Source organism: Myiozetetes cayanensis, unplaced genomic scaffold, assembly GCF_022539395.1.
Source record: "Myiozetetes cayanensis isolate MyiCay16 unplaced genomic scaffold, myiCay2020 scf17, whole genome shotgun sequence".
Lineage (NCBI taxonomy): Eukaryota > Metazoa > Chordata > Aves > Passeriformes > Tyrannidae > Myiozetetes > Myiozetetes cayanensis.
This window is the reverse complement of record NW_026087378.1, coordinates 16,279,286-16,296,363: the sequence shown is the minus strand read 5'-3', so window position 1 is coordinate 16,296,363 and position 17,078 is coordinate 16,279,286. Positions and strand designations below refer to the sequence as shown.

The 17,078-nt window shown below is 42.6% G+C and overlaps 1 protein-coding gene across 5 annotated transcripts in view; it reads right to left on the bottom strand.

The window, feature by feature from the left end:
* Positions 1-219: 219 nt before the first annotated feature.
* Positions 220-17,078, bottom strand: part of KCNIP1 (potassium voltage-gated channel interacting protein 1) — a 338,293-nt gene continuing 321,434 nt past the window's right edge. For all 5 annotated transcript variants that reach the window (XM_050312572.1, XM_050312570.1, XM_050312573.1 and 2 more), the window contains 6 exons: positions 11,918-11,987; positions 9,065-9,135; positions 7,534-7,641; positions 6,872-6,976; positions 6,257-6,319; positions 220-4,087 (listed from right to left, as the gene is read on the bottom strand). In XM_050312572.1, coding sequence (XP_050168529.1) covers positions 4,040-4,087; positions 6,257-6,319; positions 6,872-6,976; positions 7,534-7,641; positions 9,065-9,135; positions 11,918-11,987 — 465 coding nt within the window. In that variant the 3' untranslated portion in view covers positions 220-4,039. The remainder of the gene's footprint in view (positions 4,088-6,256; positions 6,320-6,871; positions 6,977-7,533; positions 7,642-9,064; positions 9,136-11,917; positions 11,988-17,078) is intronic.

Below are 17,078 nucleotides of genomic sequence, written 5' to 3'. Positions count from 1 at the left end.
TGTATGTCACCACACCAAATATAAGAGCACCCCTGAATCAGTGATGCAGATAAATCTCTGGCTTGTAAGTGCTACACTCACAGCACAGTTCAGATTCACAGCCCCTATGCACACAGACACGTGTTTGAGTCCTGCTTTTAAAAGTTTCTTTGCAAATTTTTAACCTGACAGTGTCCCTTAAGAAAAAATACATATTGGGCTTAAGAAAGGACACCCTCCTAGAGATATTTTCTTTTTATTATTAAAACCAACATTTTTTTTAAACCATTCAACAAAATTGAATACAAATTACCATCGGAGAATAGCATTTGTAAGAGTGAAGCTTCACATGGCTGCTCCATTAACATGGCTTTAGTTATCACAATTTACATTATTTGCACATGTCCTTAGGTCTTTCATGGCACTTCCATGAAAAGGAAGAAAAGGTTGATACACTGCTGCTATCACCTCACCAGAGGTCACCAAGGGACACGTGGGTGTTTGTTCTCAACACATATTGCAGTCAGGCAATGCCAAAGTCCTGCCCAATGGTGCCTTAACCTCAGGGTATCTGTGCCTCAGGCTCACAGCTCGGCTCATGGTTGCTCACAATATTGCAATGCATTCAGAGGAACAGGAAAACAAACAAACAGCCAAACAGCCACAGAACAGGCACGGTACATTTTTTTTTCTTTTTTTTTTTCTTTTTTTTTTTTTTCATTATCATTAATCACATTCCTATTTTTCAACACATTGCATAAAAGGTATGTTAGAAAGGCTTCCTTTAAAAAATGCTGGCGTGAAGATGAAGACTAATGTTTGTAACTAATGACACAGTCAGAGTCCCGATTCAGACGTTATTTCAACATTCACCACTTGGAGGAAATGTGCACGGTTGATAGCACTGACAGATAGTCTGACTGTAACTGAGAAGCAGCACAGGAACTGCCTTCCACGTACTGGCAGGAGGATTGATGAGGGTAGGGATTGGAATAGCACACTGTGTTTTATTTAGAAAGCTGTAATAGTATTTGTCATAGATATTACAAGGCCCATTTCTGAGCAAGTTTACAGAGTAACATTCATGGGAAAACATGAGAAACCAAACCCAAAGCCATTTCCATGCAGAGTACGACTCTCTCACAGTCACTGGATCTCTGTTGGCTGGATCTCTGCCATACTGCACACTGGTGCATCCCAAACTCTGGCTGTAGCAGTGGGATCAGGGACAAACACAGGGCAATAATTGGTTTTTGCAATGGCAAGAACTCTGCCAACGGACAGAATCTGCAGTCTGAGCTACAGGAAAATACAGCTGTGGGTGCCACTTTGCAAACCCTCCTGTCTCAGCTACCGTGGGCTTTCAGGTGGAGCACAGAGCTCAACCCAGGGCTGAACATCAGGGGTACCTGGGAGGCGTCTGACTCCTGTGAGACCCAAACTGAAGCTCTTTATGCCTCGAGGGCAGACTCAGCGTGGCTGTCAGCACCTCCCTGAAGCACTCCCGTCATTCCTGGGAGTGGGAAGCTGGCACAGCAGCAAAGGAGGTGCCAGATCTGCAGGGTCATTGCTGGTACCCAGCAAGTACTTCAGCATGTGGTGGCAGGGACATCAGCTGTTGGCAGTGTGGTGCTCCACACAGGGTGACAGCACAGGCGTGGCCTGCACAGCACTGCGGCCAGCAGGGATGGGAAACAGCTGAGGCCAAATTCATCACAGGAACTCCAGAAATTAATTTACCTTCGGGGGCTATGGCATCGTGCAACTAATAACATTTCCTTTTGAAAAGGGCACATTCCAAACGTTTCTGTCTGTATGTGCCACCTCATTAACACATTGGGAGCAAGACTTAGAGGAGAAAGGCACTGTGCTAGCCCCATGCAAATTCGTCTTTTCCATTGTCCTGAGCACTTCTCCCTCCTCTGCAGTTCACAGCTTAGACTGATAACAGACAGATGTTGTTTTGGTGGGAGGGAGAAGCAGGTAATTAATTATATTACATTCTGTAATTTGCTAAAGTGATTGCAAGAAGGATCAAGAAATAACAGTGTAAGCTGTGTATTATTTCAGCTACAGCTGATGTCTTTATGAGGTACCTGTTACATAAAACCTAAATGGACAGTACCCAACAACTGGAGGACAAGCTACTCTCCCAGCATGGCATCCCTCCTGCAAATACAGCCCCTCATGGGAGCTGCTGTGCTCTGGATCACTGCTGGGAAGGAATTAATGGTGCTTGTATGAAAGGCAATAAACAAGACAAATTAGGGCGTCATTCCTGCAGACATGCAACTTCACTCCAACAGCACTTTTTGTGACAAGGGGACAACTTAGAGAAATAAAACTAAGACTACACTGAAGTGTATGGAGGAGCACAGTAAAAGGTGAAAATGCCCCATCTTGGGGAATCAGCATATCATTACACTAGGACTGATCAGACCTACCTCTATAATCAGGAATGCTTCAATAGACGAAATTTTTATAAAATTAGGGCTACAGAACTGAGGCATTCTATATATTCTGTATTATAAAAAGCTTACACTTACATAGTTTTTAAAATATATCTTCACTGCTAACAGTTTATTTGTAATATAGTATCTGGTACAATAAAAATATAGGCTTACTGACTGGGAGCAATGCAGCACTGTGGCAGGGACCGTCCTGTCTGTGTGGTTTGAGCAGCTGGAAAAGTTGGCTGTTCCCTCCTTCCCTTGGCTTCTCAGCCATCATCTACATGGAGATGGCAGTGGCACTATGGTGCATTTGCTTTCCTAAGAGGCTTCTGCAGAGAAGGCTCTGACATGTTCCCCAGCTGACAAATCATCTACTGGGCAAAATCCAACCTTGGTGTAACTTCATTACCTTTTTCTGTTTTAGTAATCAAAAAAACCAACTCCCCAAAGCAATACTCCACTTGGCATTAGCAAGGACATGGGGCTTGTACGAGGTCTGCTACTGCCTTGTAGGACAAAAATGCAGGCCTGGCATCTGATTCTGAGGCTGATAACAACTCAGTAGCTCCCAATCAAATGTACAGGACAATTTGTGCATGCCAAGGTCTGTAGGTGGAAACACAGCTGCATCTTCTGGGCCCTGCTCTTCACTAAGTAAAATAAGTCCATAACGGGGGCAAGAACTTACTGTCATGTCCAGTGGAAAAATACAAACATTCAAATGATGAACTTAATAAGTGTGTGTCAAACTACAGTGAAAGGACCACAGCACATGCCCACAGTGCTTCTGAGATGCACAGTGGAGAATCACCTGGTGTCCCAAACACGCTGGGACTGCAGCAGGCGGCTGGGACCAGAGCAGGTAATCATCGTTCTGTGCCAGCCCTTATAAACCTGCCTGGTCTTTCAGGAACTTACCATCACTGAACAGGATTTGCTCTGTAGTTTGTTATTTATATGTGCAACATGTTTTGCTCCTTTCTGGCTCACCCTGGCATGAAGATCCCCTGGGTCGTGTGTTCAGGAAGAACTCCACCAAACTCAGCATGGTGGCACCAGTGCATGTGAGAGGAGAAGTGGGATCTCTGCAGAAATGGGAATACTGGTTACACAGGCTGTCTGCTCAATGTCCCAGGCACATTGACTGTTCATTTTTCACAGACTGCCCTGGTGGATGTGACTTTTGTCAAAGCAGATAAACGGCAAGGCATTCATCAAATATTGTGCCGTACGGTAGCATAGACTGAGCTGTCACTGGCAATAGATGGCTGAATAGTTATTGACATGTGCTATCATAGGTAATTAAGCTTGCTAGATTAAAAGCAGGACTTGTGCCTAGCAAACAATGCTCTATATTACTCATTGAACTTCGAGCAGCAGTTCTCTCTTGTCAGGATTTATTAAAATATTCACATGCTTCCAAAATGAAACAAAGGGCCACCGGCGTCTCCCGGGGAGAAGAGGTGGGATCGGTTGCATTCAGTTGCCATTTGGTTGGAGGTGTCATACAAAATCCTCACACACTGGACATGGCTCAGTTGTAAAAAGCTTTCACCCAGAAAGGAGATCTTTGTCACACAGGAAGTCTCGGACTCCTCCAACGCTGGTTACATGACATTCTCAAAGAGCTGTAAGGATCGCATGATGTTGTCATCCTGAAAGCAAGCAAAAGGTATTTCCATGAAACAGGCAGGACCAAGCACAATTCATAACTCTGCCTGGCACAGGGGAAGCTCTGCAGCTGCTCCTGCAGGAAACAGCCTTGCTCTGGTCATGCTTTTCCCCCTCCGTGAGCTGGGATTGATTACACGCCCAGGCCCTGACTCAGCACAGCAGTTGTCTCTCACTTTGGGGCAGGCAAGGACAGGCTGTGGCTGTGCTAAACCCTCAGATGCCACTGAACCTGGGTGTGCAAACGTGGCTGATGATGCTCCACAAGTCCAACTGAAATGGCACATTTTGAACGGATAAGAAAGTTGCCTTGAGGGAGCACTTCATCCCAGAAATACAACCAGCTCAAACCCAAAACACATGCAATCTGTGCAATCTCAGCCTCTCCAAGGTTCCTAGAGCCAAACAGGAAAGTTACAGACACAAGGGAAATCCTGGATTATTTCTCTTGAAATCTTGAAATTCTACTTCAAAGTAATAAGCAGAGTAGTATACAAAAACATGATGACTTTTTTTCCTCCCAGGAATTCAGTTATTCCAAAAGTTAGAATAGCTGACTACCTGTAACATAAAATTAGGTTTCCACATTGAGCAGCTTAAGAGATCTATTGCACTGCATTCCTCAATCATATTTTGAGGCAGGATTAGCTACGTCACTTCTAACACAGTTTGGTGGATACCAATCACCCTCTCCAAGGCAATGCCAGGGGTTCCCTGCCCACGAGCCAGAGCCTCTGCAGTGGCACAAGTAAGCACTGTAGTGCACTTAACGTTTGTTTTTTCATGAAGGTGAAGATTAAATAAATAATTCCTGCCCACCAGGAACCCACACCTGCCAGTGCATCAATCTGCCCAGCTCCGAGTGCAAGGGTGGCAGCAAAAGGAACCAAACTCAAACTAGAGCAAAGAAATTAACAGTTACAAGTGAAGTAAAGCTGCTTCAGTTCTGAGACCACTAATCATAGACATACCTACAGTCAAAAGATGAAAGTGAAGAATAATACACTACACAAGTGTTCAGAGTAAAGATGGTGCCAAAAGTTAGCCAAACAACCAGAAGGGACCAAGAATGAGGTAACTTAAAAGCATTAGTTTTCTATTATGCACCTGCTAACAAGGATTTTGCTGCCTGAAGTCCCTGACTGAGAGGTAATGTGGATATGGCCAGAGCCAGGCTTGACATAGAACCAACAGCAAGCCAGCCCAGCCCTCCAGAGTGAACATTTTCCCCTTGCTCAGGGACAGAAGAGCTGTCTGGCTGCAGAACGTGAAAGAATTTTCCAGGGAAAGTAAAATACACAGAAGGGCCACTATGCAGTTATTTGCACTAATGTAAACGTTACAAAAGGCAGATATTGCCTTTCAGACCATTATTGCACTGGTCAAGTATTAGAGATATCTCTGAGCAAACATTCACACGCTTAACTGATGTCTAAGACAACAGACATTAGGCATGTTAATGCAGATGCTTCTTTATGACAGTGCTAAAGTACCATCAAACATTTATCACATCCATCCTAACACAGGGAGTTTGCAAGAGGGAGCTGATTTCCAAAAGAGAAAATAAAAAAAAAAAATCATTGCTCTGATGACAGCATTTGCTTTTAATGTTTGACCATGAAAACATCAACTGGCTTTGTAACTTAGTGCTGTAACTGCAAGATTTGCAGACACCTTTGTCTCTGGGCAGTCACAGCAGTGTGGTACCTGATGAAGATATTTGGGGTAGCACTCAGAGACAGTATCAGACTTTTCAAATGAAATTAGAAAACAAACAACCAATGAAAAACCCCCCAAAAACCCACTCAACCAACGAACAAAACCAAAAAACCTGAACCAACAAACCAAAAAAACCCCACCCAAGGCAGTTATGAGCTTTCTCTAGTGTTGTCTACAACTTCTCTAGTGCTTGCCTACAGACTCAGGCACTCACTACCTCACTATTCAGTCACAGGCTTCACAGAGCCCCACCAGAAACTCAGTCTTGAAGCTATTTTTTTTGTTGGTTTGTGTTTTTTGGGTTTTTTTCCACAAAGCAAAAAAACCCAGAATCCTGAGCAACATCTTGTTTTATAGAGAGTTTGTCCAAAGAGAAGCATATGATATGGCACGAGCTAGACCTTTCCTTGCAGTTATTTCCTTGCAGTCCTTACCTCCTGACACGATTCAATAAACTCATCTAAAGTTACAACTCCATCTTTGTTTTTATCCATTTTCTGAAAAAGAAAATAAAAAAATTAGTTTTCATTGGTAACACTGTTGTTGCAGTATAATATCTGAGTTAATGCAACCTGAATAAAGCTGAGCACTTGATAAGCTTAGATCACAGACTCACTGTCATTGCTAGATGACACTGCTGACTGCTAAGGACTCTGGGATTTGGACCACTTTGGAGGTTATCTCCAACTATTTCCTCGACATGCACCACAATCTCTGCACTTATTCCACTGGTCATTTATTCACTGCTTCACCAACCCCCACCCACATTCCTGTCTGTCATCAGGGCAGTTCAGAGAAGCAGCACAGAAGGGCAGCAACACACACAGAGGCTTCAGACTTACTGCATGTGGCACATCCCAGTGCAAAGGGTCAGGCTAAGAGACCAGTCAGATATTCCTGGAGCCAGGGAGTCAGCAGACACTGTAGTGTCAGGCTCAATGGTCGCTAGGGTTTATTTTGGAATATACAGTGAGGCATAGACACAACTTTCCCATAAAGTCTATCAGTGCATAGCTCAAGCGTTAAGAAAAACACAAAAAAACAGGTACCTGGAAAAACACTTCTACATGCTGCCTCGGTGCATCTTCCTTGAGCACTGGATATGTGTACTTTCCCATCATATCATAAATTGCCTTTACGATATCCGTCATTTCCTGCCAGCCCAAACACAAAAGGGGAAATTAGGAGAAACGATAACACCTTTCTGTCTTGCACTGCCCTTTTCTTCACCCCCCTCCTCCTATTACAAACCAGCACACAGGATGCCTGTACAACGTGCACGAAGACAGATGCACCGTGACATACAAATTCATCCTCTTTAAAGCAGTTTCTTCCCCCTGCCTTTGCCCCAGCCAGTGCTCAGGACCTGTGCTCACACACAGCACCTGTGCAGAAAGAAAGGCCTCGTGCCTCAGTCACCAACTCGTTATTGCCACTGCCACCCTCCTCTTTGCAAAGGTTACGTGGCTCACAGCTGTACCTAGGATTTTGCTCCTAGCTAAAGCAATTCATTAAAAGCACTACAAGACAGGAAAATATGTCTAGCAAATCATGCAATAAGGTCTCTGTGCACTTTGCTTAGACACAGATAAATGCTCAAGTCCATTCTGATTTGCTTTTAATTAGCTGCATGCAAAATTAATTGTGTCCTGCAACAAAAAAGAGTTGCCTCTCTTCTGAAATCCACCCCATTTGTCAGGAACAGCCTTACCTCCTTGTTTATATAGCCATCCTTATTTATGTCATACAGATTAAATGTCCATCTTAGCTTTTCATGAACAGTTCCACGTAGCAGAATGGACAATGCCATCACAAAATCCTGGTTTGAGGCAGAAAGAGAAGTGTGAATTTTCATAAGATTCTTTTCTAAGTCCTCTTTATATGATGCCAGTCAAAAGATTTATCTTTTTAGGATGGAGCATATGGTTATCAACCTCTTCTGGTTCCCTTTTTTGAAAATGTGTCCTCTCTGACTGAACTCAATGGATGAAGCATCTGCTAAGATGTTTGGTTTTTAAGAGCAGTGCCAGATACTCCAGTGGCCATCCTCCTCCCTGATGCAAGTAATTGCCATTACTTGGCTAAATACAGTTGGACTCTGCCTGTGGAAATAGAAGCTGATGCTTTCTTACCTCCAGATCTAGGTGCTGGCAAAGTAGGGAGAAAATCCAGCATTTTCTCTATGTCCTCCTTGAGAGATGGAGAAATCCTAAACTCCCCTAACAGAGGGGTTTTGTTCTCTGGCAAAATCTGCCAGACTTGACCAGATGTGATTCCTGTCACTAATTATTCAGTGTGGGACACAGCATTTTAATTGCATTATTTTTGTTTCCAGTAAAGTTATTGCTTCCAATAACTTTGATTTATTGTTTATACTGCATGGTGGCTCAGGCACTGTGAGTAGCTTTGCTACAGGGGTTTGTTAGCACAGGCAGAGCTTCAAGCTGATGGAGCTATAGTTTCTCATAACTTATTTAACATCCTTAGTCCTTCCCATGTCACCTCCAGGAGCTCTGCACAAGGCAGTGCATCACTGTTTTAAACACCCTGTTCTTTTTGCCAAGGCTCAGAGGAATTTGAATTTGTTGAACATTATTAAAAAGGGGCCAAAATGCTTATGTATAAGAATCAGTAAATAGACAGGTCTGCCAGGTAGGAAAGCTCAGCACTTTCTAGGGTTTTTTTTAGGTTTTTTTAATAGCATTTCCCTATTCTCAGTCTGTTTAGGTTTTTGGACATCTTTAACTACTGAGTAGCTGTCATATGCAAAGCCTGTACTGCAGCCCTTCCTACAGAGACACACGGATACACATGGAAACATTTGACATTCAATGAATTCCCATTTCCATATATGGAATAACCATATTCCAGGAAGATACAGATATAACTATTCAATCATGTCATGATTGATGCCTCCAGGAGGTACAACTTGCAAGTTATCTGTGCCCCTCATCTCTCTTCATATGGGACTGTGCTCGACCACTCCTCTCTGCCACGCAAACCTCTGCGCTTCCTCCTCCTGATCCTGACTGTTATGATTGAGGTGTTTCTTGGCTGAGAGGAAACACAACTGCATCTGCATAAAAAAACTGAACCAGATTTTAGAACATCAACTGACTTTAGACTGAAACCTCTAACCCTTAATCCAACAAGTCCTACTACTTTACAAGGAAGAGCGGCTGGAAAAGCTTAAAAACACAAAACTGAGAAAGTGGCGTAGAAGGAAGATGCAGAACAATTACCTCAAACTTCACTGAGCCATTTTGTGCAGTGTCAAATGCATTGAAGAGGTAATGTGCATACATGCTGGCATCTGAAAAAAACACAAACATGAAGGGGTACAGCAGCTCTTTATACACTGATGGCTCTAAACAACAGTCACGGCCTTATTTTCCTTCTGTATAAAAACCAACCTTGTAGCATTCTGTGAACCAGTAAATGTTAACATGGACTTGCAAAATTCTGGCACCATCCCTTAAAACAGCCTTGAAATGCAAAAGCTTTTGTTACAGTAGAAACTATTTGGATTATGAGGCTGCACCTGAAAGAACGAGCAGAAAAAACCCAACCATCCCAGAATGTCTCTGGGTCAAATGGAGTATTACCTCTGGTAGGAAGCACAGCAAAAAAAAAACAAAGAGTGTCTGCAGCAAATGTGCATCCTTCCTCTACCATTTTGGTTTGTGTGAGACAGGGCAGAGACCCCCAGGGACTGCCCACCTTCAGAAGGCTCTTGCTCCAGTAACTTGACTGCTAGAGAGCAATCTCACCTGAAGCACCTTTTCATCCTTTTGAATCTTAAACTGCTGGTCTTAGAAAACCTTTTCTATTGAGAACAAGAGTCTCTATAGCCATGTGAATGATGGATGTTGACTAGAAATAACAGTAATGGTGTACAGATAAAAATCCAACTGGTGTACAACTCTAAGACCTCCAGTGGCCCATTCTCTGCTCTGGAGGCAATTTGCACTGCTCTCTGTATTACCAGAGCCCAGCTTTTCAAGACAGAAGCTATAGGCATTAAAGTTCCTTAGTGATTTCATTGTTACTCTAGCAGCCACACACTTTTGGTCTCTCCTATTCTTTGTCTCTAGCACACAGCATCAGCCAAACCTGAGTCTCCACACTTACTGCATGGGTATTCAGGTGAAGCCTGGTGCCCTGTGCTATGCACACAGGTGGAATGACCCAGCATCTCCTTATTTTGACATTATTTAAATCCAGGAAAGTGTAACAGTGTGCAGAAAAATCAAATACTTAAGTTACTGTCATTCATAAGGATAGAACACACCGGACTTTAGGGAAAAAAACATTGTGTATTACATTTTTAAGAGAAGGATTCTAAAATAAAATAGCTCCAGAGGAAAACCACAGCATTATTTATGGGATAGTCCTACTAAAAGCTCCTATTAAACTAAACTAAACGATGAACTAAAAATATTAAGGTAGAGGTCTTGTTTCACTTTGGTACAATGTACATTAAAAAGTACTTAGTTCCCTAGTATCACTTGATGACAGATTAGCAAAAATTAAAACTGCCAAGGATAGGAGCCCTATGTAACAAAAAAAATCACAACCCTGGAATGGCAATTGTTATCATTTTCAGAGCTATTTTACCACCTTTAGGTTGCACAGGTTTATCTGTAAAGAGAGCCATAAAAGTGAAAGGATCTCTGAAGATTCCAAAATCTCACAACTTATGACACTAAGATTGTGCAAATAGTTTGGAAACCAAGTGAAAGAAAACAGCGTAAAATACAAAATCCCGTCTGCTGTTGAACTGATTTACTGTTAAGTAAGCATGGTTGTACTTCCATCATCATTAAATAAGGGAGAACCACATTTCAAGGGAATGGGACACACAGAAAAAGGAAAGACAAATCTTTGACAACCTCAGTAGAATGAGAAAAACTTAACTATCCATGAAAAAATGAAGTTTCTGTGCCTGACTGGTTTTTACACATGAGCTGGGTCATGAAAAGTTGTTTGAGTGACTGATTTTCCTTGGACCTACTTGAACTCAAGTTGGAAAAAAAACCCACATCCAGAAATACACTGAGATTATAAATACTTAAATTTTTGCAATCAATCAATCAATGGACTGGTTGAATTTTATAGCAAAACAAAGCAATTGCAACAGGAAGTAATCAAGTCTATACTGAAATTTAATGCAAACTTTTTATAGGTGCACATCTTTGAGGTCCCATGCATTGTAAAACACATAAGCATAATGTGGTTTTTCTTGACATTTAGTTTAAAAAACACTTGTTAATGACCTTCCTAAAGTAAAGCACATGCACACAAACACTCTTGCAGAAACATCAGTTATCCTTCCCCAGGGAGTGTATTCTGCAGCTACTTCAGAGTGAAATAAATTTGAAAAGCCTCAAAAACTTAATCTTTTATGAAAAAGATTTTTACTAAAAAGATGGCTCTTTTTTTTTTCAGGGTGAAAACAGCATCCCCACAGAACATATCCAGTTAGAAGGACATATAGATTCTTGATGCTTTTAAAAGGCAATAACATATATTATTTGAGTGATTTAATACAATATTTTAATATTCCCATATATGACATGACCCTGTCCTAGTAACACAAACACAAAAAACGATCATTTCAGGTAGCCAGGAGTTCACATATCAACTAAGAACTGCTTTAAGAATTTTAAGGAGGTTTTGATTAATTTTCAGGCCAAAATGAGGTCTGGGAGCCTTCTGTGGTAGACACCACACGCCCAGCAGTCCAACAGCAGGGAAGCAAAGACACACTGAGGGGGAGCAATTTCACTTTCTGCCAGCCAGAAAGTCAGTAAAGAAAAAAGCATCAATCCCCAGCTTCTGTTCTGGACCTGGGGAATAAAGAGCTGAAAACAAGGGGCAGTCTTTAATGGGGTTTGTCCGTGTGAAATAACTGTTCAAAGGGCCTAACAATCTTATTGCCTCAATGTTTGTGTTTCTGTCTAAAATCCTGCAAAGCTTAAGCTCGAATCCCACACCTTGCACAGCTGATGTGCAGCAGTTCTGCAGCCAGCTGGCAGTCAGGAGTGTTGGGGCACGCTTCAATAACCCTGACAGGCACAAAGCACTCTGCTTACCTCCGTGAGGAAAAAACTGTGCATAGATCTGTTTGAATGTTTCTTCATTAACCACCCCGCTGGGACATTCCTGTTGGAAAACAAACAAACAAAACCAAAAACCAAACAAAACAAAAAAAAAAGAGGAAGAAAAAAATCAAGAAAAGACACAGCTTTGTAAAGGTTCATTTGCAAAACTCTATAGGCCCGAAGAGAGCAATTAAACAAATCACTTTGCTGTTCTCACAGTGTTCTGCCTGTACAGGCTGTGCAGCTGGAGAAATTGAAGTAATTCAGACTGCAATTTCATCTTAAGCATCTCACAGACTTGATTCACCATCATTAACATTTCTAACTGCATTTTCAGCAGTGTTTCATCTGCTGTTTTATAGGATGACCTAGAAAGGCAGCTCATGCCTTCTGTTATATGAAGCTTTCATCTAATAATTACAAATAATGTTCATGCCAGCTACCACCTTCCTGTCTGATGCTTCCACAGATATGAATTCATTAATCCTCAGCAGCAGACTGTAGCTGGGTGCCTGACACCAGCTCCATGGAGGTGAACAGTTCATACTACACTAGTAAGTACTGACAAACAAGCATTAATAATAACCAAAAAGATTAGACCATTTTTAACCTGTTTACCTGCTCAATCTCCTGTGAAGTTCTGAGGAGCCAGACTGTGCCCATGCAAATTTTCTAAGCTGGTGACCTGTGAGCTTATTTATTTTGAAGCTCTGGTACTGCAGTGCAAGGCATTTAATTTCCCTTTTGGCTGCTTTGAACGAGGGCAAACCCTCAGGAAGAAGGTGGGCAGTTTTCAGCACCGAAATTCCTGACCAGTCCCATGGGGCAGGATTTGGGAAGGGAAAAGGGGATCGATCCCTGGCTGGAAGGTTCACACTGGCTCTGCTACAGCTGAGCAAAACCAAGCCATGATGGTGGTTTGGGGCAGGAGGTGCTCTCTGGGCACAGATGCAGGATCTGGACAGCACCCCTGGAAGATGCAGCTCTTACCCAGCAGGGTGCAGGGCCACAGACAATGCAGGAGACAGCTGGAAAACAGCACAAAAACTATTTGGTGAATTTGCTGCCAGCCTTATCCTGGCAGCATCACAGGTTGTGGAATTTCAGATGAGTAACCTTCGGAAGTCGAAGAAAATCCCTTTGAATTAGTGACACATAAAGCTGGAGGAAGATTCAAGTCTATGACTTATTTATTGATGAGTTGTTTAGATACCTTTTAAGAACAAAAAGGACTTTGACAAGAAATGCTTCCACCACGAAAAGCCTATGAAAGGAAAAAGGCACTTTTTCCAAGCCTCTGATCTGCCAGCATCACCTGCTGCTGATGTGCATTCACCAACCATGCAAAAGGACAGAACAAACAGGAAATCACTTTATCTTGTGCAAGTCATGGAAGGAGAGCAAGGGGGGTACTTCAGGTGACAGTGAGGCAGTTCCTTAATCACAAAGCTGTTTGCTATTGAAATTAGGATGGTTAGGTCTGGGTTCCTTCCTCCAATGCAGAAGTCTTGCTGTCTTCCACCCACTCTTTAGGAAGGAAATCACCAGTGATTTGGGAGATAGCTGAACTAAATAGAAGAGAAGAGAATTTGTTGCTTGAAAGTCCCTGAAATTCTCTTTTAGTCTATGTCTTCATGTCCTGACAACTGCTCTTCTACTGGTTATGTTTAAGTGTCCCAATTAGAAGCCAAATCTGAGGTCTTGACCTCACCACGGCCATCCCTTCTCCAGGATCAAAGTTTGTTCCACACCAGGGGTAAAAAGACCAATTGCACTACCTAAAGCCAGTGGCTGCAGGATCAGACCATGTCTTTTCATCCACTGACAAAACTAACAAGACTCTCTAATTCTGTATAGCAAGATTCCTGGTTAGATGAGTATCCTCAACCATTACAAAACACCTCATAAAACACCCATTGCCTGGTTTCCTTGGCAAAAGAAAAGTGCTTAAATTTCATCTGTCTGTGCTGCTTCTAATGGAGCAGAAATCATAAAAGGAAGAATAATTCAATAGAAGCTAACAACTACCATAAGAGATTCTCCTAAATGTTTCCTAAATGTTCATTTTTCTGAGGCTTGTAATTTGACATAAACAAATAATCTGATATTTACTTATGTGATCTTTTAATCATAGATCAGATCAGGTACCCTATCCACAGCCATTCTTGGGTAGAAATGTTCTCCTTGGTCACTGAAGTGCTGTTGCTTCAAGGCCACACAGGGCAGAGTATTTCACCAAATTGTCATTTATTTTAAAACAAGGCTAGCACAGCCCTTACCCATCCTTTCCAGCACAGTGCTGCTACTGGCCCCACACACCAAGAGATATTTTTTCTCTTCTCTTGGTAATATAACTATTATATTCACTAAGAATCATAACTTCACATGCTTAAAGAGAGTTTGTAAATGAGGGGCTGATCATTATTTTCTCTCTGTTTCCCCAGCTGCAGAGTCCCTGGGGTCCCTTCCCCCTGCACCCCGAGAGCCCCAGCCCGGGGAGCTGCCATGGGCACACTGAAACTGCTGCTGCTCACAGGGGCAAGGGCTACCCTGGCAGTTTTAGCCACTGTTCCAGCTTAATTTTCTGAATTTCCACGTGATCCTTATTGCTTCTGATGCTCCATCTGGAAGCCAAATGAAAGTTTGCATCAAAGCTTCAGGAGTGCTGGGGAAAGGCAGCGCTGAGGTTGATCGGCCCATTTAGCTCCCTGTAACTGGATTGCTCTCAGACACATATGCTAGTACCAATTCATTTGCACCTAATTGATCACAATTTTTGGTTTTTAAGAGCCAAATAATGCTCAAGAGGCCTCATTAGTGCTACAATACTACTTAATTCTGCTGACTGGAAAGAAATCTCTCTTGTGAAATGAAGCAGGTAAACTTAGCATCAGTTTAAATTCCACTGAAGTTAATAAAGGTTCACTCATTCAAAAACAAATTCTTGTCAGTAAGAAAAAGCATAATATTCATAAGGCTCTCCTTTGATAGCAAGGTTTTAGGTTAACACCTCTCATTTCTTTAACCTACGAATTCTTTAAAGTCAGTGAACATTTTTTTGTACTGTTGTCAAGCACAGAACCAACTGCTCATTTTCAGAGAGCTGGCTATCAATCTCTGGCAACATGAGCTGTGCATCTGAACCTACCCTCTCACGCTTCTTCTAAACCACTGAACGGCAAAGGAGCTGAATCCACATAAAAAACCAACCAACCAACCAACAAAACCAAAAGGAAAAGAAAACAGAAGTTGCACTTGCTGTTCTTTCTTCTGCTGGAATCAGAAATTAATTTCATCAGTTGCTTTCAGGGTGTGCAGTGCAGAGATGCAGAGACCAGAGGGGACCAAAGAGGAACCTGCCTGTCAGACCCTTCTCAGGTCCCTTGGCCAGAACATGAGGATGAACACTCAGGGGTCACATTTTGCTAAACTGGAGGTATTCAGTGAGCTGGACACAGACAAATCCACAATCCAGATTGGCATCTCTAAGCATTTGCACCTCCCACATGTTTTGTTGCTCTATGTTCTCCCTGTCTGGAGATGTTTTGTTACAGACAACCACATCTCCTACTTCACTTCATTACAGGTTTGCTGAAATGCTCACACTAAAGCAAGGTAAGGATGTCTCCAGCTGCCCCTCAGTTATTTGGGTTGTCTGTTTCCCGATTTAGTATTAGAAAATTATCCCTTGCAGCTAACAAGCATTTCCCCTGACAGCACAGCTCCCCTCTAAATTGAGCAAAATGTCCCATAGAAACACCAGGCCTTTTAAATCCATGTACTCAATTCCAAAAAATGCAAGTCATTGGAAACATGATCTAAATGGAAGGTACTGAATTACCAAGCTCAAACCTCTGCATTATTGTTGGTCACTTCATTCATCATCAGTTTATCAATTTTAATCATAAAAACAGTTTCTCACTCTCCTCCCTGCAATTCCACAACTGTTCCCCAAACTTTACTACTCTGGGGGTAGAAACCTCTAATTCCAGCCTATGCCTTTTCATGGCCATTTTGTTCCTGTGCCAACACTGCTGTTTAGCTCAAACAACTCTTTCTCCTGACATATTTGTAGACAGGAGGCATTGCATTTTCTTTTGTTGAGTTGTACAAAGGCAAGACCCACCAGAGGCCCTGCTGGTTTTGCTGCCTGTTACTTTGCTTTTGCAGAACCCCAGCTAAAGAAATCAGACCAAACATCTCATGTTAATCTGAGTCCAGTCAGACAGCAGCCAACTCCATGGTGCAAAAGAGACTATTCACATAATGCAGAACAGCTTAGAGGCAACTTCTAAGAAAAACATGAAATATTGGTCCTGGAACCAAGAGGTGTTGGAGTGTGGCAGCCTTTCACATCTGGGACAGCAAGCTGAAGGTAAGGAGAAAGGGGACATTTGGCCAGGCATCAAGGACACAGGTTAGCCTGCTCTGCTTCTCTGGAGTAGCAAAGGAGCCAAATTTCGTGGAACCCTCCATCAGTCTGGAGCACAAACACCAGACTGGACCAGTGACACACTGGAGAAAGACTGAGAAAGTTTGAAGGGAATGGGGAAACAGATTTTGCAGACAAAGAAAGAACAGGAATAAAAGTGTTGAGATTTAGGACCCTGGTCAGCAAGAGCTTTAGTTCTGTGGCCACCCCAGGCTGTGCTGAGCTGCCTTTGGTGGAAGGCCTTTTGTGCCCTGTTCCTGCACACCAAATCCTCTGCTGATCCGAGGGCTGAGCAGGACCTCGATCCCTCTGTGCCCAATATAAGTGCCTGTAAACGTCTCTGTGATTATTCAGGTGATTAAACAGGACCTGTGCAATCATTGAGAACAAGCAGTAAGTACAAGCTGGAGAGAGGAAAATGACTGTATTCCCACAAGGATTTTGAATCTCCAGATGGCACTGTAACATCATCCCAAAGAGCAGACGGTTTGGTACAACAGCAAATTGTGCAGTAACAGCTGAGCCAGCCTGCCTCCTGTGCAAAATTACTCACCCCACTGAAAACATGATTTACAGGCTGCAAATGTTAAAGCTGCATTTCCATTTCAATTGAAACTTTGTTCAGCTGCAGAAAAACAGCCTGTTTTGTCCTAGTACCAGGATATAAACCAAGACCTTGCCAGCACTGCCAATTAGTACCAAGACCTGCAGCAAGGTCCT